The 24881-nt window shown below is 44.7% G+C and overlaps 1 protein-coding gene across 3 annotated transcripts in view; it reads right to left on the minus strand.

The window, feature by feature from the left end:
• Positions 1-1201: 1201 nt before the first annotated feature.
• Positions 1202-24881, minus strand: part of GALNT8 (polypeptide N-acetylgalactosaminyltransferase 8) — a 49881-nt gene continuing 26201 nt past the window's right edge. The window contains exons 3-12 of one of the 3 annotated variants that reach the window (XM_059683815.1): positions 23291-23457; positions 14617-14800; positions 13672-13869; positions 13076-13190; positions 12221-12289; positions 9751-9936; positions 6454-6591; positions 5801-5896; positions 4603-4770; positions 1202-1606 (exon numbers count right to left, since the gene is read on the minus strand). In XM_059683815.1, the coding sequence (XP_059539798.1) occupies positions 1466-1606; positions 4603-4770; positions 5801-5896; positions 6454-6591; positions 9751-9936; positions 12221-12289; positions 13076-13190; positions 13672-13869; positions 14617-14800; positions 23291-23457 (1462 nt within the window). In that variant the 3' untranslated portion in view covers positions 1202-1465. The remainder of the gene's footprint in view (positions 1607-4602; positions 4771-5800; positions 5897-6453; positions 6592-9750; positions 9937-12220; positions 12290-13075; positions 13191-13671; positions 13870-14616; positions 14801-23290; positions 23458-24881) is intronic. The other 2 variants (XM_059683816.1, XM_059683817.1) reach the window with 2 other exon arrangements.

The following is a 24881-nucleotide window of genomic DNA, read 5'->3' on the forward strand; positions in this document are numbered from 1 at the left end:
GTGTCTTTTGTATATTTTCCTATTGGATGCATGCTTTTTGAAAAACTTTGCTAGGAATTGCATTTTTTTTTCAATTTACTAGGGAGAAGCTAGAAGTTATACATTTGCTTAACATTTTTCCTGTTCTGTAATTTTTCATGATAAAATCTTATCTGTGGCATTGTTTTCATTTTTGACACCGTGTTCACTGTGAAAATGTTGTCAAGCTGTACAATTATGACTTGTACACTTCTAAAAGCTTATTTTTTAAAATTCTAGCTGATTTAATTCTGTACTCAATTAACAGTGTCTTCCTTACCCATTGTCTAAAGGGAAATTAATGATTCCCACATAGCTCTGATGTGAGACAAGGGGGCAAAGTGACCCCTGAAGAAGGGGCCCTTAAGTTCATACTTGAAAGCTGAGCCCACAACACACACACACACACACACACACACACACACACACACACACACACGGTCACTCTACCTTCCCTCCCCCATGGAGCCCTCTCCCATCCTTTAACCTCGCCCAAACTGGCTGCCCTGGACATGTCTTCCCACCTCGCCAGCTGGGGGAAAGGACTCACCCAGTGATGTCAGTAAGGAGTCCTGGTTTCAGGTTTGTCCTACAGTCCTTCCTTTGTGTCCCAGTAAGTGATGCCTCTCCGTTTCAAACCTCATTTTCTCTAATTTTCAGGATTGTGGAAGGAAATGGGTAATCAAATCTATTAAATAGTGTGAGCTACTTGGAGAAAGTTCCAGATACTTGGATGTCTCCACCATTCTCTCTGCACTGTGTAGAGCTGATGAGCTGCGCTCAGCCTCTGGAACCTCGTTGGTACTGGAGAGACTGGGTAATCAAATAAAACTGCTGTGAGTGGATAAACGCAGGAATTTCTAAGATTCCTTGTCTATTTGTTGTATCTTTCAGGACAGCCTAGAAAAGAGAGTAGGAGCAGCGACATGGCTTCAGAGAGTGGGCGGCCCCTGAGTAGGTGTCTCGCTGCCACGGTGATGACTGGGCCTCTGCAGTGTGGCAGCCCCAAGGCGGCGGAGCTCCGAGCAGATGAGGAGAAGGTGAGGGGCAGATGACAACCGTAGTCGTCAGGAATGAAGACCAGCCAGCGCTGGTGGAAGTCAAAGATAATCTTCCACCCTCCTGGTTCTCTCCCCCACACGCCAGCCAGATGAAGGTGGTTATTTCAAGGAGTTTCCAAGAATGGCGTTTGATATATATAATTCCAAGGGAAGCTGGGGTGAAGTGTTGTAGTTTCCTTACTCTCCCCGGCCAGGACTCCAGGACACATCCACAGCCCTCCCCTACCACATCCTGTGTGTCACAGGCGGAAGTCACAGTAAATACACACACACACACACATTTTCTTTCTCTCACCCACTGGCACTCTGAACAGAATTGGAAATAGAAGCCATTCAGTGGCAAGAATTGGTGTCTCAAATCTAGGCTCTCTGAGGATTGCTGGATGCTAGTTGGACCCCCAGTTTCCGATGGTGTGCTGGATTGTCCACACTTGTGTGGTGCAGGGCCGCAGCACAGGCATATAGTAACTGGAAGCCTTCTTTAACTCCAGACATCGTTTGGTGGCCCTGTTTATGAGGGCTCTTCCCTGGATGGGAGGAGAGACAATCAAGGTATTGAAATGCCCTAGCCATGCCTCACCTCCCTGCGCCTACTCTCTCTGCTCTGCTCACAAAAAAAAAGCTGGAGGGTCCCTCGATTCTCTGCAAGCCATCCAGAGGACAAAGGAAGCAAAGTGTAGCTTCGGGTCACCCAGTGCTTTCTCTCCAAGCCCCGTGGTAACCTAACCATAGGTCTGGGGTAAGCACTGCAGTGCTGGGCTCTGATGTTATCATCTGCCTCTCCCAAGATTGAGCATCAGGTCAGTGTGACTGACAAGACATGATGCCCCTTGGAGCGCCATGACTGACCTTCCTTTTCACACCTGCAGCTCTGAGCCTGTAACACCCATTAGGATTCTTCCTCCTTCTGCGGTGAGGCTCTGTGGTAGGACTGGAGTGGGAGCTACATTCAGGAATCTCAGCCTATTTTCTCCATCACTCTGGGGGCAGTTCCTACTTCTCCCACGTGGGGGCTTCATGAGGGTTTACTACTGGGAATGTTGCAGGCTTTGGAGCTAAAACATCCGTGTTAAATCCCTGCTCAAACATCTACAGAGAGGCCTTTGGCAAATTACCTAACCTGCCTTAGTCTCAATTTCCTCATCTATAGAATGGGTTGAGAAGTAATATTAGGGTTACAGTTAGGTTTAATGTTTATTGAGCATCTTGAGGCAGAGACCACATTCTCAAGGCCATATCCCTGCTCCCTCCCTAGCCATCCGCTCCATACCTCTCTTCTCTTCCAATCACAAACTGCCCCCAACAACCCTGTCCCCAAATGTCACCTGCCCTGGCCACACTGGACTCCCTCCACCCCCACCTCCCACGATGCATCCATCTAGCATCACCATTCAAGATGGCTCTCTGGTTCTTAACTCTTCCCACTCCCACTGCTCCTTTCTCTTGGCCCCCACTTTCAGACAACACAGGGTCACCATTGGAGTGGAGTGGACCTAGCCCACAAATGTGCCTACAGCAGTCTGGCCTCAGCACTTGGCTTACTCCTTAGGGCTACTCCTCCAGGTCTCCTTAGCAGGCTTTGTCCCTTTCACTCAATGCCTTTAGTTTTCACTTTGTCAGAAGACCCCGCTTCCAGTCAGTCGACCCCTCACCCAAATGACATGGGTGGTCTCAGAGGAGCTGTCCTGCTTCTGTCTCTACTGCCAGCAGCCCCTGTGCTCTGAGCCCAGCCGCACGTGACATATATAGAGAAAAACACTCTTCCTGTCTAACATCCTTCCTTTATTTCTCTCTCTTAGCAGCTTCCTTTTCTACTTACTTTAAATAATCCAAATGTCCCAATATAAAAGCGGGGGGGGGGGGGAGAAACACCCTTAACTCTACCTTTTCAAACCAATGTTCAGCGTTTTTCTCCCTTTCAGAAACAAACTTCCTAAGCAATAAGGCAATAACAAATAGTGGATAAGATTCTGTCTTTGAACCCACAGCATTTACTATGCTATGCGACCTTGGGAATATTATGTGACTTCTCTGTGCTTTAGTTACAACATAGCTAAAGTAGAGCTAACAATAATACTTCTCTTATAAAATTTATGTAAAGATCATGTTTAATCCAGTGCCTGGTACAGAATACATACTCAATAAATCTTGGCTATTATAATTTACTAGTGGCCCAGTGCACGAAATTCATACACAGGGGTGGGGGGAGGATGTCCCTCAGCCCGGCCTGCACCCATTTCAATCTAGGACCCCTCAGGGGATGTTCAACTGCCGGTTTAGGCCCAATCCCACAGGCCTAAACTGGCAGTTGGACATCCCACTCACAATCCAGGACCGTTGGCTCCTAACTGCTCACCTGCCTGCTTGCCTGATCGCCCCTAACCACTCTGCCTGCTGGCCTGATCAACCCCAACTGCTCCCCCTTCTGGCCTGATCACCCCTAACTGCCCACCCCTGCCAGATTGATTGTCCCCAACTGCCCCCCAGTCAGCCGAATCACCCCCAACTCCCCCCCCACCAGCCTGCTTGCCCCCAACTGCCCCCCCTGCTGGCCTGCTTACCCCCAACTGCCCCCCCTTCCGGCCTGATCACCCCTAACTGCCCACCCCTGCCAGACTGATTGTCCCCAAATGCCCCCACTACCAGCCTGATCGCCCCTAACCCCCTCTGCCTGGGCCCCACCACCATGGCTTTGTTCAGAGGACATCTGGAAGGTCGGGAGCCAGCAATCCTGGATTGTGAGAGGGATGTCCCAGATTGAAGAGGGTGCAGAGGGACACAAATTTTGTGCACTGGGCCTCTAGTCTATAATAATAAAAACATAATATGCTAATTAGACCAGACAGCTGAACGACCTTCTGGATGAAGCCGCAGTGGCGGAGGCCGAGGCAGAGGCAGTTTAGGGGTGATCAGACAGGCAGGTGAACAGTTAGGAGCGATCAGGCAGGCAGGCGAGCGATTAGGAGCCAGCAGTCCGGATTGCGAGCGGGATATCCGACTGCCATTTTAGGCCTGATCCCGCAGGGATCCCTGACATCCGCTGAGGGGTCCCAGATTGTGAGAGGGTGCAGGCCAGGCTGAGGGACGCCCCCCGACCCCAGTGCACAAATTTCATGCATCAGGCCTCTAGTATTTATTGAATACTTTCTATGTGCCAGGCACTATGCTAAAATGCTTTACACATGTTATCTCATTTAATCCTCCCAACCCATAAAGTCAATACTATTTCCATTTTATGGATGAGGAAACTGAGTCTCAGAGAGGGCAACAAAATTGCTAAATGTAACTGAACTATGATTTGAACCCAAATGCTTAACTGTTAAACTATAACAGTTTCCAGATTTTTTTCCCTTCAACACACACCTTAGTCAAAAGACTCAGTGTTTCATACCCAGTTCCCTGTTTCCGATGTTTTCCCTACACACTGTCACAAACTGAGTCTTTCTAAAACACTATGACATCAAATATGAATCTCTCAGATTATATTTGAATATATCTATCCTTTAAAAAGTACATGACTCACCGGCTTAAAATCCCAATATATGTGCAGTCCATTTTGGGCTGCCTTGGAACATGGCTCCAAAGTGGGATTCTCCCCACTGCCAGGGTCTGTCAGGCAGCAGTCCTCGGCATTTGCCTCTGCAATCAGTGATCCCACATACAACTCCCCAGTTAGATGGTAGTAGACTTTCTAAAAGACAACAAAACAATCTGCTGTAGACACAGTCTGTGGAGAGGCCCTTGACCCAGATAGTGGACATAAAGACTGCTTACGGGTCCCGTGGACACTCAGTCACCAGGGGGAGCACTGAATTTTCCTGAGTAACAAGTAGTACCCTCAGTTTTTCTCTCCCACCACCCCCAGTTGATTCTAGGGAGAAGACCAGGCATGAGGAGGGAGCACTAGCCTGCCTCCTTCCATACAGGGAGCCCAACAGAATCATGGCTTCCGTGGATGAGGGAGCTTATCTTTGGGGGAAAAATACTCAACTGAACTTCATTAGGTGTCATCGGAAGCCTCCACTATGAGCTTGTTGTTAGGAAACCTTTCAAATTTTCAATCTGACCCTCCCTTGCTCAGTGAGCTCAAACAAGTAAGTTGTTTTGTGTCACAGCTTTTATTTTTTTTCATTCATCAAGTGGAAATGCTTTCTACCCTGCATCCCTCAAGAGGTTCCTGTGAGGGCAACATGCGAAGTAACATGACAGCTGTGGGTAGCCTCAGGGAAAAAGAAGTCCCCTGCTACACCTCCCACTTGGTTCCAGATCTCTCTTATCCCCTGGAAGGACTCCCATTCCGCCAGGGACTCTCTTCTCTAGCCCCTGTTTCCTTCTCTATGGAAGAAGCCACAGCTCCCCACCTTCCCACACAAGGAGCAGTGGGGGGTGGGGGTGGAGGGAGGCCGCCGTGGGAAGAGGGGAAAAAGGAATTGAAGGTTTTGTCAATGAAAATATTACCATGGAGAATGAATGCAACAGATCAGAGCCTTTTCACCTTCGCTACCCATATCTGAAATAGAACTGTCCTGCCATAACTTTTTGAATGAACTTGGAAGTGCTTAGTTAAACGTACAGGTTGGGGTTTCACCATGACTCATTACCCAGGATTCCCAGCTCCTGCCTCCCTGACATCTGGCACTGAGTCCAAATCTGGCAAAGGTCGCTAGGGCTGAGCCTCAACAGACTCATCCTGTCCAGGCAAAGAAGGTTGTGGAAGATACCTGTGGACTGTATTCATTACAAAAATACATGATGGGGGTCTTGCCCTTAATAGGGCCCCGATCCAGGCAGTCATTTTCACTCAGCGAGTTTTTTATCTGAAGGAGCAAAACACATGACAACATGATTGGAAAGAGTCGGAGAAACAGAGTACCAAGCCTCCCAGACCCTGCATTTTCTCCAGTGCTCCACGGGGCCAGGAATTACCAGCCAAAGGGACCAGCAGTTTGCTATCCTGACAGCAATTTTTCTAAGCAAATTTCTAAGACAAATGCTGAAGTGAGGCCCTGCTGTGATCCCCACTTCCTGGGAATGCCCGCCCACTGGGACCATCACAACATATATAAAGAAGGGACACCTACAGCCACCTTCAGGTGGGTGGGGCCAAACACCCTGATTGGCTGAGAAGCGGGAGAGGCAGAGCAAGGGCTGCCAAGTAAGGAAGTAGAGGCAGAGAGAAGGAAAGGAGATGGGAACTGTGGAGTAAGAGGTAACAGGAACTGAGAAGGCCCAAGGGAAGGAGTTGGGGGACAGGAAGAGAATCTTGGACAGGATGCGTTTGGGAAACCCTTTTCTGGGTAGTCCTGTGACTCAGGTTTCATTGTCTGTCACAGTCAAATATTTAAAATCTGAAATGCAATGTCATAATACGTACTCTTCCATAGCCTACAATGTTGTGGATTGGCTTCAGGGCTGGATAAACATTTTTCAGATACCAGTCAAAAGTTTTACATTTCAGGTTTTCCCGGAGTGCCATTCTGGAAGAAATGTCTCCATAATCGATTCCAGAGTTCTGTAAGTAAAACATGGAGTGTTTCTGTGTAAATAAAACATGGAATGTTTCTGTGTAATGTCCTTGGCTCCATCAAAGGGTATGGATGATGCCTGAGGGAAGGGGGTATTTTTCTGATGGTCTATAAAGTAACCTTTATAATGTATAGTTTTCCGGGGAAAGTGAAAAAAGCTTGAACCTTAGGAACCACATTGGCCTCAAAGGCACTTGCAAGGCCTGTGTAGTGGGCCTCACTCAGGTTTCTTTCTCATCATTAGCAAGCTAATGCAGGCTGCTCCTCTTAGAGATCATATTTATATCAGTAAAACACAAAATACTACTCATGATGGCCAGAAAAGGCTTTCAAAAGCAATATTCTGGCAGCAAGATTTTGGTGGTTAAGTGGCATTTTCTAAAAGTGATATCTGTGGGGAATCAAACTGAAAGAATGTTTGAGCCCAGAGCCACAGCTCAGAAGCAGAAGATAGCAAATCACCCTGACCTCCAGTGGCAGGGACAATGTATGGCCTTAGCCAAGAAGGTCATCCGCATTCATGTGCATCCAACAGGATTATAGTCTCTATTCCCACCATCTCACATCCTGCCTACCGTGTTTATGTCCTCTTAAGACAGTGAGTTCCTGATGTCCGACCCTGTACCATAAAGATTCCACCAGTAATGAGGATGGATGAACAAGAAATGTAGAGGATTACTTGGTTTGAATCTTATCTCAGCCACTTACTACCTTATTACCTTAAACAAGTTTCTTTCAATTCTCTGTGCTTCAGTTTCTTCATCTGTAAACTTAGAATAACAAAAAGAAAACCTACCCAAGGAAGAGTCTGCGCTTGCTTCCTCCCACGACCACATCAAAACTACAGCTAAATTATAGAACAGCCACCCTGGAGAGCCACCTGAAGACTGGCTGAACAGAACTCCTGTAACTGAGGATATAAAGAAGGCTATGCAGAGGGTAGGAGGGCGCAGACGCAAAATGGGCTGGCCCCACACCCACATGTGTAGGTAAGACCTTCTCGGCTGTGAAGGTCCTCTCTGGGGAGGGAGGGGTCCTGGCTCACACCTCACTCCCCAGCCCAAAGAACCAGCGCTAGGAATAGGAGTCCCCACAATATCTGTCTGTGAAAATCAGCAGGAAGTCCATCCAGGTGAGACAAAGGGCTGCTGTAGGCCAGATATCCTTTTAAAGAACCCAAGCGAAAACTCAATCGCTCACACTTGCCCTAAGCTCCAGCAAAGGGACAGCAGCTTGGAAAGCACCAGGGATATATGGGGAGAAACTGAATTGACTGGCTTCAGAGAGAGGGAAGGAAGGGCAGCTCTCTCATGGACAGAAGTACTGACAGGTGCCATTATTCCTTTATTGAGCCCTCTCCCCACACAGCAGGCAGACACAGGTGTGCACTGAATCTCCATCAGCCTGGCTAACCCCAATTGCCGCTCCCTAGTGATTCCCTGAGACCTTACCTCACTGAACTCTCTTTCAGCATGAATCTTTTTCCAAGGCTGTTCCTCACAAGCAACCAACCTTGGCCTGAGCTGTGGACTTTCCTAAAATCTCTCAAAGATTTACAAACCCCAAACAAGCAGTGGGTAGCCTCTTCATGCCCTGCACCTCTTGCTAATCAGCCCCAAGCTTGGCATGAGTGGCAGCCACACTCGGTCCATAGCATAACTGGTCCCAGATGCCTCCAACCCAACAGAGGGAGCTACCAACCACCGATCATTTTGTAGCTCCTACCAGGTGACCCCAGGCCAGGCAGGCAGCAGCTCACTTTGGCTAACACTGGAGCTCTTCTCAAGAGGCCCCAGAAGCAACACACCCAGTGGCCAGCTTCAGACCACACCAGAGCACCACCCAATTAGTTCCACAAATGACACACCAAAAGGGCAAATTCAGCAGACACCAGAGCCCCAGATGAACCCCATTCTATGAGGTCATTCACACACCAACAGGTTGTCTGTTGTAGCCATGGTCAGCCCTCACACCCAGTCAGCTTGGGGGTCAATCTCACCCACTGATGTGCCAACAGAAATCAAGGCTCAACTACAACAGGAGGGCACACACAACCCATACAAAGGACAGTCCTGGCACACCCATCTCAGGTGACCGGGAAGACTGTGCCACTGAACCCATTAAGACACTTACTATATAAGGTGATCCTCCCAAGATTGGGAGACATAGCAGATCTACCTAATACATAGAAACAAGCACAGGAGGTAGTCAAAAAAGAGAAGAAAAAAAACCATATCCCAAATTAAACAAGACAAAACTCCAGAAAAAGAACTAAACAAAATGGAGGCAAGCAATAGAACTACCAAATAACCCAGCAATTCCACTTTTGAGTTTTTATTTGAAGAAATCCAAAACACTATTTTGAAAAAAATATATGGACCCCTATGATCATTGCAGAATTATTTGCAACAAAGTCTAAAGCAACCTAAGTGTCCAAATGGATAAAGAAGATGTGGTATATATTCAGTGGAATTTTACTTAGCCATAAACAAGAATAAAATCTTGCCATTTGTGACAACATGTATGTACACAGAAGGTATTTAGACTAAGTAAAATAAGTCCAACAGAGAAAGGCAAATATCACATTATTTCACTTCTATGTGGAAAATGAAAAACAAAATAAATAAATAAAACAGAAATAAACTCATAGATATAGAGAACAAATTGATGGTTGCCAGATGCGAGGGGGTTTGGGAGCTATGTGAAAAGAGTGAAGGGATTAAGAAGTAAAAATTGGGAGTTACAAATTAATCACAGGAATGTAAAGTGCAGCATAGGGAATATTGTAATAACTATGTACTGTGCCAGGTGGGCATTAGACTTATCACAGGGAACACTTGGTAAGTTATATAAGTGCTAGGCATTATGATATACACCTGAAACTAACATAACATTGAATGTCAACTGTAATAGAAAATTTTAAAAATACATAAAATTAAAAATAAAACCTACCCTCTAAGCATGTTGTGATAATTAATGAGTCTGGAACATAGTCTTACTACATAAATGTTGTGTCATTATCATCACACTATCTGGATGTTATCCTTATTCTTTAGGGCTGGGATGACACTTTTGCTGTATCCCTTCCCATTTCCCACCATGACCACCACCTCCTCCTCCTGGTCCTATTCAGTGCCATGACAAACCTGCAGTGGTATGTTCCAGGCCAAGTAGACCATGTATTTGTACTCATCCATCCAGATTTCGGCCACTCTGAGAGCATTGCGCTTCATGGCAGGAGTCAGGTCCAAGGCATAGGGCTTGTGATGTCTCTCTATGTGAGCAATCCGGGAGCAGGGCAAAACCTCAATTCTCCCCCCACACTGCCACACCTGCAAGAGAAGGGGGAAAAATCATCTGGACAGTCTTGGCGCCACAGCTAATAAATAGCATTGCTTACTGATGCACAGAGACTAATATTTTGGAGCCATTTTTTAAAGAACATAAATTCAGTCCTCCCACTCCCATCTTTATGTTACCTGCCAAACCACTTATCTAAAACAATCCTTAGAAGTTTACCAAACTTCTTCTCTCCTGTCATTCAGACAGTTCCAGAAATCCTACCCACTTTAGGAAATCCTCCCAAACAAAACCAAAGGAAGGTCTGTTGCAGGAAGCCACCATTTGCCAATACTGTCATGAGAGTGCACCGAGAAACGCAGAAGGCTGATGGATCTTGAGCATTAGCAGGGTTGATGCTAAGCACCGATTGTTTGTGTTGAGATAGTGGTGGCTCGATAGTCTCCAAGTAAATGTTTACTGGACCTTACTGATCTTTATTGACCTTAGAGACGGTCTGTCCCCTACCTGTTTGCTGTGCTTTACTAAGGGCAAGATGTGTATCTAAAACTGAATAAAAGCAGACGGGACCCAGTTTCAGTGTATCTCTTCAAGAAAGAGGCTCCACCTGGCCCCCAATGCCTTCTAAATTCATATTTCCTGTGTAGCATTTTCATTTGTGCATCGTCCCCTCCTAGAATCCTGAACCCCACTGCGAAGGTCCTGGCAGTCTGTCCCTGCTCACTTATCCTCAAGAAAAGTGCCAATGTCCTGAGGAGTACCAAGCCCTGAGCTAATCACACTGGAGTTAGTGTCCTATGGCCCCTCCTGGGCCTGCATGCCAGATATTATGCAATGTGATGAACAGACCACAGGTGGCCCGCATGATCCCTGCCTCCTCATCTTCACACCCTTCCTCACTCCCCTCCCCTTGAGTGTGGGTTTGTGATCTTCTTCTAACTAGTAGAGTATGGCAAAGGTATGTACACGATTACATGTGTGTGATTACATTACTTAAGATTGTAGTGTCCATCCAGCAGCAGTTCTCAACCTGTGGGTCATGAACAATGAAAATACATCCTGCATATCAGATATTTACATTACGATTCATAACAGTAGCAAAATTAGAGTTATGAAGTAGCAACTAAAATAATTTTATGGTTGGGGGTCACCATAACATGAGGAACTGATTTAAAGGGTCGCGGCATTAGGAAGGTTGAGAGCCACTGAGCTAGGAGATGCACTCTCTTGCTGGCTTAGAAGAAGGAAGCCACCAAGTTGTGAGCCACCATATGAAGAGTGCAAGAAACTAAGGGTGGCTTCCAACTGATAGACAGCCAAAACCTGAATGCCTCCTCAGTCTGGAAGACTTCAAGGAGCTGAATGCTGCCAATACCAACATGAGCCTAGAAGCAGATCCTTTTTCAGTCAGTCCTAGCTGAGAACCCAGCCCTGGACAACACCTTGACTGCATAGAGGTATGACCATCTGACCAGTGCTGGCCAATGAAATACAATATACACAACTTGCAGGTAGAACTCATAAAAAAGAGGAAGAGCATACTCTCTCTTTCCCTACTTTCTCTTCCTGCTAACTAGGATATGGATGTGATATTGAGTGAGGCAGAACCACAAGATAGGAGAGTCTTGGTCCCCATCACTCTGGAGCTGCCATCTCAATCCTGAACCACTTATGTTCAAACAGTCATGGAAGAAAAAAATTAATTTCTATCTTATTTAAACCTCTATTATTTTGGCCTCTGTCCCAAAAGTCAAATAAGAATTCTAATTCATATCTTCATAAAACATTTCAAATTATTTATTACATTTTAACTGCACAATCATTCTTATGAAATAGTTTTTTTTAAAAAAAAGGACACTTCTCTCCATTTCACAAGTGGAAATACTGATCAAGACCACCAGGCAAAAAAATAATAATTCTCTCTGCTAGAGGATGGTTGTGGCTTAATGGAAAACCCAGACAGGTACTCAAAGTTTATTTGTTAACACATAAATGTGGGATCTTGATTGGGTCCTAAGTGGGTGCAATATGTGGTCTTCAGTCTCAATTGAAAAGAAACTGAAGGGAGTAGGACAGAATAAGCTTTATAGAGGAAATTATCTTGTTCCTCCAGAAAACACAATGGGCCAGAGGTCACCTGACTCAGGCACAGAATTTTGGAGCTGGGAGTTGCAGGGGTGAGCATTTTATAGAGATGGGGAATTAGCAGAGCCAGGATTAGAACCTAGGCCCAGCATTTTTTACAATGCCATCCTGACATCCTTATTATTTTTTTATTATAAACTCATTATCAAGTGTAAGCCATATGTCACTCACCATGCTAGGTTCTTGGTGAAGCAGGTATGGCTTAGGGAGTTTGTATCTGGCCAGGATAACACAAACTTTCTAGTGGAAAAGTAGGGCTTGGAATTAGATTTGCATGAGACCTATTCCAAACTGATTGTGATGTGTTGAACTTATGGGCCCCACTTCTCCATCACTTCATTGTAGACAGAAGATACTCCCCACCCCTTGACTTTGGGCTTGACCATAAGATGTACTTCGACAAATTTAATAGGAAAGAAAAAATAATGCACTAGTTCCAAACTGAAGCCTTCAGAGCCACCCCATCAAAGTCAAGCTGGAGCAGAGAAGAGGCATCATTGCTGAGTAGCCAGTGCACAGGAAGTTGGTCAGAATGAGAATTGGTTCGAGAATTTTACTGCTGTACAATCCATCATTGGCTATTTGTCCTAGACTAAACTACATCTCAGCATGACCTATGCCATCACGTCAGCTGTTCTAGCTGTCCATTCAACTGTCCACACATCTGTACCCCCTGGACCCTCTGCCCAGTTTCTCTTTGGTCTTATAGAAAGCTGTCTGCCACAGAGTTGTTTGATTCTAGATGTTTGGAAATGCCTGGATTCCTCAAGACAAAGAGGGACACCATCTGCTGAGCCTCAGTTTTACCCTTTCCTCCGATATGTCCCAGATTATATAGACCTACATCAAAAAGACTCCACTCCTGAAGTCCTAGTGCCTTTCTCTAGTGACCTATAAACATGAGGATTTGTCCACCTCTTGAACCATTGACATTCAGCCTTGTTTCAGGATTCCAGAGACACTACTACTACCCTCCTATTATTTCTCCTCTGCTTTGTCCCATAAGAAGAACGGAAATGTACCCACCCGCAGACTAAGCTCCACATTCTCTCCTCCATAGACCAGCATTCCACCATCCACAGACCCAATCTTTCCCAGGAAGAGCCTGTTGGCTGCCAGGATGCCCATGATGGAAGGACTCCTGTGGAACACAAAGCAAGAGAAGTTACTTAGCTCTCCATAATGAGTGGGTTAGGAGGGAGGGGAGCAGTAGGAAACACAGTGATGGTTTGGCCTTTGAAACTCTACCCAAACCTCTTATCCGTAGGGTTTCCCTAAACCCTCTAGCTGAACTAAGCGTGTGTAACTTTCCCTCACCCTCCGTGTTGTCATGACTCTTCTCAAGGTCTATTAAAAGTACCTCTTTTTCATCTGGATATTCCTACTAAATAGCCTGATAAATGCTTTAAATGGCCCAAATGTTTTCTAAAACATTTGCTTTATTCTGCTTGAAAGCCCTCAAATATTCCAAAGTGTCTGTGATTTCTTATCTGGGATCAGCGTTTTTTATTTTTATTCCCTGTCCTTCATTCCTTTCACCCTTCTTCCATTACTACCACCACACCCCATTCATTCCTGACTTCCCATGTGCTAACCACATTCCTGAGACCTCCCCGACTTACTTCACTGGAGCGGTGACATCATTCAGATCAATCCAGGCTTTTGGCAGTGCATCATAACGGCACCACAGTTCCCAGTTAAACCCATCAACTGCCAATCCATACTTTTCTAGTTCAAAGGTGTCAAAGTTAATTTTGTCAAACACAGGAGACACAATCACAGTGTGGTCTTCCTGAATCCGGGCCAAGATGGGCTCTGCCCTAGAAAAAGGATGTGTAACAAACCCAGGTTAGGTATGTGGGTAAGCAGCAGGAGCAAGCAGACAAGGTGCCCCAAGCATTAAGCACCTTCTTCATTAATGTCTTGCCCTGACATTAAGCACCTTCTTCATTTAGACTGAGCTTGATGATGAGAGGAACGCTCCAGAGTCCAGGAAAGTTCTTCAGCTTTTGGTATAGCTGGGATGCTAGCAGCTGACCCATGTCAAAAGCATATTTGAAATTAGTACCCAAATACTACCCCCGAGCTACTGTGAACCAGGACCATCAGTATTCCTGAATTTACATTACCTTTGGGTCACCCTGTTTCCAAAATGATAACTCTTTACTATCTGATTCTCCATTTTCTCCAAAGAACACAGCTCTCTTTAGGTCATGTAATTTCAGGGCTGGGAAAAACCTTAGGAATTACCGAAAGGCAATCTCTTCAATTTTATAGATAAGCGCATGAATATCAAGTTAGATGAAGTGATGTATATACAAAGTCCCAAAGTATTTGGTAAAGTCAAGGTTGGGTGCAATGTCAATATGCCAAGCCCATTGTTTTTGCTCCAGCACTATCCTTAGCCAACCAAAATCCTCGAGTAAAAGCATCCTGTCTTTGTAGCTTCCTTGTGTTTAAGGTCTGATGTAGGCTTTCCCCATTTCCACACTATCCTGTCTTGTATTCAGCATTACAATATGTCTTTTCTCCCTTTTTTCAGAAGAAGAAACCATCTGGAGCCTTACCACCCAGCGTTCACTTCAATATGAGCATCCAGGATGGCTACCACTTCAGCTGTGGCCGTTTCCCTGCCAGTGTTGCGGGCTTGAGCAAGACCTTGTCTCTTGGTATGCCGTACTATTTTCAGTAGTCCTGGATACTTCTGGTTGTAAAGCTTAATAAGCTCATCCAAGTTTGCCTTTAGTTCTTCTGCCAAAAAAAAATATACACTTAAAGAAATTCTGAATGTAATGATCAGTTTGGTACAGAAATGTAATACTATTCTATAGTTAGTAGTGGTTGAACTATCTCCAGGTTAGGATGTGCGATTCTACAACCTTGACTGTTTTCCCTGCACCCACCTTCCTCTCTATTCCATCCTCAGTCTTAATAGCACCATTCTAATCTCTTTTCCCTCAAAGTTAAACTGCCTTAGAAATTGCTTACTATGTGCCAGACACTGTTATACCAGGTTTATGTATACTGAAATTTTTTAACAAGAATGAATAGGACAGTCCTAGCTAGTTTGGCTCAGTGGATAGAGCATCAGCCTGTGAACTGAAGGGACCCGGGTTTGATTCCGGTCAAGGGCACATACCTCAGTTGCAGGCTCCTGACCCTGCAGGAGACATTCAATCGATGTGTCTCTCTCTCTCACAGCAGTGTTTCTCTCTGTCTCTCCCTCTCCCTTCCAATCTCTCTAAAAATCAATGGAAAAAATATCCTTGGGTGAGGATTAAAAATAAATAGATAAATAAATAATATGTTTAAAAAAAAGAATGAGTAGGACAGACCTGATCTAACTATGATAGAAATGTTGATGGTCAGACATTGCAGAGACAGCTCACAACATCTTCTCCACAACTCAAGATTTTTCTAAAGAATGCATAATCAACTGAAATTGTTTTGTCTTGTGTTAGCTATTTCTACTTGGCCTACTCAAGGACCAACTGGGACAGAATGCCCAACTAATGCCTTTTCTAACTTCCAGCTAATGAGTATATCCCCAAAATTATGCAAACAAGATTCATTATTCCAAGATTGCTTATAGTTTTCTTTCTCTCTCTTTCTCCTCTCTTTTATAAAACCTACCCATGCATTTGTTCTTTGGGTAAGCCTACTAGTTGACTTTCTCATACGTATGAAGACAACTTACATACAAATCACTAAGCAATGTTTAAAATATCTAACCAAATGACTCCCTGATAATATTAATTCATTTAATTCTCAAAAAATCCTATGAGGAAGGCACTTCCAGTATCCCCACTTTACAGATGAAAAAACTGAAGCACAGCGAGGTTAAGAAACTTGTTTAAATCACACATCAAGTAAGTGGCATACCTGAGTGTGAGCCCGTGTTGTATTTAACCACCATGCCATGCTGCCTCAAGAACTATGTATGTAATGGTTGGATTTATCAAGATTTCCCTCCCTCTCCTCTCCCCTAGTCACACCCCCCAGTGGCCAAGAGATTAGATTCTTTCTGGTTCCTTTCTCAAAAGATTAGATTTGTGAATCCTGGAATCAATAACGACATGACTATGGTGCTAAAATCATACCCATTTTAGCACTTCCCCTATTGTACTCCAGGATGGTGAATCAGTAATTGAAGGTGCTAAAGAGAGCCAATGGACCTGAAGGCTGTTTGCTCCTACTGAAAAAAAATAAAAGGTTGAAATTCCCTAAATTCACTCTGTCACTGATTTTAGAAAGTAATCAGAAGGGGTTGACACATTTTTTTTTCTGCTTCTGCTGCCACCACGGCATCTGTGGGAAAGCAGGACAAAAACAAAGAAGCAGGCTCTGGAGTTCACCTTTGTCTTCACCCACCCTGTGGGACATGGAATCATGACTACTGCCAATTTTGAACAATTTCTTCAAGAAAGAAAAAGTGAATAGAAAAGCTGTGACACTCAGTGAAGGATTGCAACTATTAAAAGGAGCAAGAGCAAGATTGCCATAGTTTCTGAGGTTCTTTAAAAAAACAAGCATATTTTTATTGATCTCAGAGAGGCAGGAGAGGGAGAGGGAGATAGAAACATCAATGATGAGAGAGAATCATAGATCGGTTGCCTCCTGCACACCCAACACCGGGGATCAAGCCTGCAACCCGGACATGTGCCCTTGACCGGAATCAAACCTGGGACCCTTCAGTCCACAGGCTGACACTCTATCCACTGAGCAAAACCGGCTAGGACCTGGGGTTCTTTTTTAAAGAGATATTTGAAATATCTCACACACAAAAAATATTTGGAGAATAATCTATGAGATTGGTTGCATGTGGCAAAGAGAGTTAGGAATTACATTAGTTCCAGATAAACCAGGATGAAGAGGAGGAGAAAGATGAGGATCAAAATTCATTTATCTGGTATATTTTGCATGAGTTCTTGAATTAAACTTGGGAACCAAAATAGTGGGGGAGGAGGAATAAAAGAAAAGAAGGGGTTGCTAGAAACTCTAGATATCTAGACTATAATTTGGGCTCCCTCACTATCTAATTCTGTGTCACTTCCCCATTTGGGGAATTCTATTTCCAAAACTTAGAGAAGGCTGGATAACATGTTAGTACCCTTCCAATTCCAAAGTCGTATGAGCTGTAGATTTCTAGTCACCCTTTCAGAAATAATGCCTATAGTCCAACATAAGAATTAAAGACCCTTCAATGGCTCTTCTAAAGTAAACCTATGTTTCCTTCTCAGTCTTGCTCTCCCATTGATACTCCCCCTACTGCAATCCCCCGAAAGACTCTTTATTTCAGGCTGTTCAGCTCAGGGTGCTTCTGGCTTCTGTATCTTTGCTCACATCTTTTTTTTTTTTGTTTTTCCCTCTACTCCCTATGTAACCCCACCAGAGCCAGTCGGTCTTCCTTTGTTTTCTTTGCCTTTTCAAATCCTACCAAGTTTTCAAGTCCCAACCCAAGGCCCTTTCCTCCAGGAAGCCTCCCTAAGTCATCCCAATTACTTCTCTGGGATTTCTTACACTCGCTGACAGCTCACTCAGTTTGACACACTACTTTTCATACATCGAGGTGTCTTTTCATAGGTTTGTCTTGCCTCATCAATTAAAATGGGAACTTCTTGAAATCACTGACATTCTCTTCCATGCATAATGCCTGGCACATGGTAGAAACTCAATAAATAGTTGTTGATTGGGGAATTTGCCTAAAATTGGGCAGAAAATACAGGGTTCCACCTACATTAATATAATTTCTGAAAAACTTAGATTAGCTTTTGTTGACGTGAAACAATTGACCTGATGCAAATTAAGCTTTACATCTAGGGAAATAAAGGAAAGGGACACTCCTCTAATACCAGGTTGCGGCATTTCAATAGTACTACAAATGATACTGAGATAAACAAGGATTACAACACTGGCTAACATTTATTGGGAGCAAGCCCTGTTCTGAGGACATTACAAGTGTTATTTAATCAGGAAGGCAGTGTTATTTCCCCCATGTTACAGATGAGGAAATGGGGCATAATGTAGCTGAGTAACTTACCCTCACAGTCACATGAATAATAAGTTTATCTTGTGGCATGCATGGTAGAGACTTCCAATTCTTTTTCTCAGTGTAGCACAAAACAGGTTTTTGAGTTCTGTTCAGTGTAAGCCCAATCTAGCTGATGTTTCCATGGTTAATGAGAGAGAAATTGATTCCTGTCCCAGTGACAACAAAGAACAACTAACAATTCTCTCTTCTGTGCCCATCAAAAAAATTATCTCTATGGAAACCACAAATGAACTCTCAACTCAAGTGAGAGGATGCATTATATGTTGGGGGCAAAATGGAACAAACAAAGACTATGTTATGTGTCTACCCTATGTTTATAATTTTGTATCTTTAATTTCATTGGTCCACATACAAAGGTCTTGAATTATTTCTTATCTGATCCTCATGGAATGTAGACTTATAGAATCATTGATTTTTTTTTTCCAGAGAAAAAGATATCTTTAGAGTCCCTCTACCATAGCCCCTGCATTTGCCCCAAGAAGAAGCTGAGTCCCAGAGAGGTGAGATGACTTGACTTGCCTCAGGTCATCTCGGAGAGCCGGGGAGTGGAGCTAGGTCTTCTCAGGTGTCCAGAACAGAGGTATTTCTAATTACACTCCTATTTCTTGCTTGTAATTCAGGAATACAAGTGGCTATTGACCTCCATTTCCAGAAATGAATGAAGTCAGCCATTCTCTTTTCTTTTTTTCTGGTGGAATTTTGCTTGGGGATTGTAACGTCTCATTTTTTGTGTGCAGTTGTATTGGAAGGACAAGAGAGGAAGGTATTAAAAACATGAAAAGGATATCTAGCTGGTTTGGCTCAGTGGATAGAATGTCGGCCTGTGGACTGAAGGGTCCTGGGTTTGATTCCAGTCAAGGACATACATCCGGGTTGCAGGCTTGATCCCCAGTAGGGGACGTGCAAGAGGCAGCCTACCAATGATTCTCTCTTATCATTGATATGCCTATCTTTCTCCCTTTTCCTCTCTGAAATCAATAAAAATATATTTTAAAAAAAACAAACAACATTAAAAGGAGTAATTTTAGTGTCTGGAAATCTAAAAATGAAGGTTTAAGAGATCATTTGTCTCTTCTCCTCTGGTGAAACAGCCCTTAATTTGAAGCTACAATAACCTGTCTGGAACTTAAAGATCCTCAGAAAGGGAAAACTCTTCCTCTAATGGGCTGCCATTTTATAGTCCTTACTATTTGAAATTTCCTCCTAATTGCTAGCCCAAATCTCTGGGTTTGTGATGTGATTCTAGTTTCTTTTATTAAGTGCCCAAAATTAATAAAACTAAGAGCTAACACTATATGCTAAATGCTATTCATAACCCATGTATTATATCAATAAAAACAGTGACTAGAGCTAGGGCTCTAAGATGCTGAAGTTGTGGTCAAATCTCAATTCCATCATTTACCAGTTGTGTTGGCCAAGTTCCTTGACCAGATTATGCCTTAGTTTTTTGTATTTGTGAAATGAGCAAAGAAGGAGCTCCTTCCTCATAGGATTTTTGTAATAGTTAAAATAGTTAACATATGGGGAGAAACTAAGATGGCGGCATAGGGAAACACCGAAATTGCTGCCTCCTACAACAACTTCAAAACACAATAAAAGGACAGAACGGACATCATCCAGAACTCACAGGAGGGCTGGCGGAGTGGAAATTCTACAACTAGAAGGAAAGAGAAAAGCACATTGAGGGTCAGGAGCTGCGGAAGTAAAGTGCAAAGGTACGGAGGCTCGAGAGTGCGCGTAAAGGGACTGGTACCTGAGGACGCGGCTGTCTTTTTGAATCGGGAGGGAGTCACAAGCTCCCGACTGCTCTGAACTCCAGTTCCGGGAAGTCTCTGGGGACCCAGGACTCATACGGGGAGAAACTGGACTGTCTGGCAGCAGGCAGAACTCGGAACTCAAGGGCGGCTTTCCCTCAGAGGTGCTTGCAGCAATTAAATTATCAGGACACTGAGAGGTGCGAGGCCCCTTAGGGCAGGGCTGAGAATCCGCCGTAGTTCCTTGCCCCGCCCTTTGATTCCCTGAGACCCCGCCCCACCCAGGCTGCAGCAGAGGCTTTTGCATATGAATGCCCTGGCCCTTTGCAACCTGAAAATTACCTAACAAACTGCAGCTGGGCCACAGACCCAGAACTTCCAAGAGAAGGCCCAAGGCCCCACAGCAGCTTGCATTGCTTCACAGCTGGGCCTCATCAGGGCACCTCCAAACTCCAAAAAAGGAAGGGGAATCTGCAGTTCTCTTCATAGCTCCCGCTGGGTAACCTCCAAGAGCCAGTGTACCCAGTGGTCAGAGGGGGACCATCCGGATTACAACTCCTCAGATCCATAAGGGACACACCCAGGGGGCAGACTCAGGGAGCACCAAAGCCCCACTGAAGCAAGTCTTGCCCCAGAAGGGTGTCTTCAGCACAGAAGTTCTCCCCCTGCAGACACAGCCGATTCTCACAGCCAATTGCCCTGGAGGTCAATTCCTCCCAGTGATCCTACAACAATCAAAGCATAACTACAATAAGACTATGCACAAAGCCCACAAGGGGGTGCACCAAGAGTGTCCACCTCAGGTAGCGGGGGAGGCTGAGCCACTGGGCCCTACAGGACACCTAACACACAAAACCACTCTACCAACACAGGGAAGCATAAAAAATGTGGAGACAAAGAAACAGGTCACAAATGACAGAAATGGAGGAAAGCAAACGACTGGATATAGAGTTCAAAACCACGTTTATAAGGTTTTTCAAGAATTTTATGGAAACCGCAGATAAATTTAGTGAGACCCTCAAGAAATCTAGTGAGACCCTCAAGGATATGAAAAAGGACCAACTAGAAATTAAACATACACTGACTGAAATAAAGAATAATATACAGAGATCAACAGCAGACAAGAGGATCCCAAGAATCAAGTCAAAGATAATAATGACAGAAAACTCCCCCTACCTGGTGAAAGAAATAGACTTACAAGTCCAGGAAGCGCAGAGAACACCAAACAAAAGGAACCCAAAGAGGACCACACCAAGACACATCATAATTAAAATGCCAAGAGCAAAAGACAAAGAGAGAATCTTAAAAGCAGCAAGAGAAAGAAAGTCAGTTGCCTACAAGGGAGTACCCATATGACTGTCAGCTGATTTCTCAACAGAAACTATGCAGGCCAGAAGAGAGTGGCAAGAAATATTCAAAGTGATGAATAGCAAGAACCTACAACCAAGATTACTTTACCCAGCAAAGGTATCATTCAGAATTGAAGGTCAGATAAAGAGCTTCACAGGTAAGAAAAAACTAAAGGAGTTCATCACCACCAAACCAGCATTATATGAAATGCTGAAAGGTATTCTTTAAGAAGAGGAAGAAGAAAAAGGAACTCTTACCATTTGCCACAGCATGGATGGAACTGGAGAGCGGATAAATACCACATAATCTCACTCATTTGTGGAATACAATGAACAACATAAACTGATGAACAAGGACTGATCCAGAGACGGATAGGCATTGATTGGACTGTTGGGCCTTGGAGGGAAGGTAGGGGAGGGTGGGGGTAAGGGGGAAAGATCAACCAAAGGACTTATATGCAAGCATATAGGCCTAACCAATGGACACGGAACAACGGGGAGGGGGAGGGCATGAGCGGGGGGTGGGGGGGGTAGGGGGTAACATGGGGATAAGGACACATATGTAATATCTTAATCAATAAAAAATATATTTAAAAAAAATAGTTAACATATGTAAGGTGTTTAGAACAGTGTTAGCTACCATTATTATCTCACTTAATTCTCATTATAGTCTATGAGATAGTTATTCTCATCAACATCCATGTTTTGCAAATAAGAAAGTAGTTACAAGGACAAGTTAAGTTACTCAAGGACATCCTATATAATAAAAAGGTAATGTGCAAATTGACCATCACTCCAACACAAAAGATGACCGCCCCCATGTGGTTAAAGATGTCCAGCCCCATGTGGACACAAGATGACCACCACAAGATGGCTGGCAGGGCAGTTGTGGGAAATCAGGCCACCAGGGGAGGGCAGTTGGGAGGGATCAGGCCTGCAAGGGAGGGCAGTTGGGGGCAATTGGCCTGCAGAGGAGGGCAGTTAGGGGTGCCCAGGCCGGCAGGGGAGGGCATTTAGGAGTGACCAGGCCTGCAGGGGAGGGCAGTTGGAAGAGACCAGGCCTGCAGGGGAGGGAAGTTGGAGGGGACCAGGCCTGCAGGGGGGGGGGCAGTTAGGGGTGACCAGGCTGGCAAGGGAGGGCAGTTAGGGGTGACCAGACCAGCAAGGGAGGGCAGTTGGGGGTGACCAGGCCTGCAGGGGAGGACAGTTAGGGGTGACCACGCCAGCAGGGGAGGGCAGTAAGGGGCAATTGGGCTGGCAGGGGAGCAGTTAGGCATCGATCAGACTGGCAGGGGAGTGGTTAGGGGGTGATCAGGCTGGCAGGCAGAAGCGGTTAGGGGCAATCAGGTAGGCAGGCAGGTGAGCAGTTGGGAGCCAGCAATCAGACATCCCTCGAGGAGTCCCAGATTGGAGAGGGTGCAGGCTGGGCTGAGGGACACACACACACACACCTCCGTGCATGAATTTCATGTAAAGGAGGAACTTGGATTCTGAAACCCCAGAAAATGAGGACTCATGTCTACCCACTATCTCCCAGTTCTCCATGTGTCCTCCTTGTGGGGGGCGTGAGAGGGGGGTGGAGTTAGACCAGGGTGAGGAGGGAGCAATGCCACTGTAAAGAGTCTCAGCATCCAAATCTCATCTTTTCTCTGGGCTTAACTACCTAGAAAGATTTTTTTTCTCATAAGGAAAGACTTAAATTCAACCTTGGTGTCTGAGATCCTCCTTTGGACCCCACCTCACTCCCTCGGGCCTCTCTCGTGGAGAATGGACAGGGCACAGGTGGCTTTGGAATCACACAATCCTGGGCCTGGCTCAGCTCCACCACTGACTGGCCACACAATTTGGGCACACTATGTGTTCACTGTGTCTTTGTTTCCTCATCTGTGTAATTGAGATAATGATCCTCTGTCTTGACTTTGTGAAGAGTAATGTGCCCATTGAAAATTGGGATCAATAAATGAACCCCTTCTTCTTCCTATATGAGGAGCCCAAAGTGTCCTAAACTCTAAGCTAAAACCCCTTTACAACCTACCACAGTTAATAAATGGTCATTTTACTGCTATTCCTTGATCGAGTAGCTCACCATTTGAGCTAAAATCGTCCACCAAGATGATTTCCTTTAACAATTGAGAGGGGGTCCGGTTGATGATACTGGTGATGGCTCGTTGTATAATGGACAGAGCTTCATTCGTGAATATGAGAATGACACTGAGCGATGGGAGTTGTGAAGAATATGTCTTCTGAAGACACCTATAAGAGACCATTTTTAATAACCAGTTTACTTTTTTAAATTACTTAACCATTACTACCCAATCTATATCACTTCACTACATATAATGTTATATTAATCAACTCACCCAAGCTCATTAGAAAAGAAAACTCTCTCTTGCTTATCACAGTAGCCAGAAGATTTCATATTTGTTTTTCCCAAATTCTCCTGTTCTGAGGATAAAACCCATTTCTTTTTTTATTACTCTTCAGGAGACATTTCCACTTGAACATTCAACATGCCCCCAAAGAAACTCCTATTTTTCCTCCATCCCCAAATTAGCTTACTTGCCAGACGACTTCTTTCTAACATTGTCACCACCCTTTCCCTATGTTCTCAGAACTTCAGTCATTTTTTATACAACCCAATACGTCACCACTATAGAGACATAGCAAACTGTCCAAAGAATTGTGCTTGACACATTTTTTAAATGTCATAGTTTAAATTTATTAAATTCTTACCATATGCTAGGCACTAGCTTACTCTTCTCTTAACATTTTAATTGAGATACATATTATATGCAATAAAATTAACCCATTTAAAAGTGTACAATTCAATGTTTTTTATAATATTCATTTCAGAACATTTTTGTCACACTATAAAGAAACCCCATACCCTAGCCTGTTTGGCTCAGTGGAAAGAGCATTGGCCTAAGGACAAAAGGGTCCCGGGTTCAATTCTGGTCAAGGGCACATACATTGGTTGCAGGCTCTTCCCTGGCTCAGGCCCTGGTTGGGGCTCTTGCAGGAGGCAACCAATCGATGTGTTTCTTTCACATTGATGTTTCTCTCTGTCTTTTCCTCTCTCTACCACTCTCTCTAAAAATCAATGAAAAAGTATCCTTGGATGAGGATTAACAAAACAAAACAAAAAAGAAACTCCATACCCATTACCAGTCATTCTCTATTTCTCCCCCAAACCATTCCACTCCCACCTACCTCAGTCATAGGCAACCACTGGTTTATTTTCTATTTCTGTAGAATTTCCCATTCTGGACTTTTCATATAAATGGAAATCTATATCACAAAAGGCCTGTGGTCGTGACACCATAACAGTGGAATGACCAAACAATCGGTCACCAGGAGGTGCATGGAGCACCTCTCATGGGCCGGGACTCATGGCTTGCGCGGTGAGGTGGGGCTCACGCAGGGCTGGTGGGGCTGGCACGGCAGAGGAGGGGCCTGTGGCTCATGCAGGGCAGGTCTGGGGGCCCATGGTTTGCACAGGGCAGGTCTAGGGTCCCGCAGCTCAAGCAGGCCGGGTCTGGGGTCCCACCAGTGCAACAAGTCTGGATCTCGCATGATTTCGCGTGCTGGGCCTCTAGTATACAATATGTGGCCTTTTGGATTTGGGTCCCTTTACTTGGCATAATATTTTCAAGGCTCATCAATTTTACAGCACATAT

The sequence above is a fragment of the Myotis daubentonii genome, chromosome 2 (assembly GCF_963259705.1).
Source record: "Myotis daubentonii chromosome 2, mMyoDau2.1, whole genome shotgun sequence".
Classification (NCBI taxonomy): Eukaryota; Metazoa; Chordata; class Mammalia; order Chiroptera; family Vespertilionidae; genus Myotis; species Myotis daubentonii.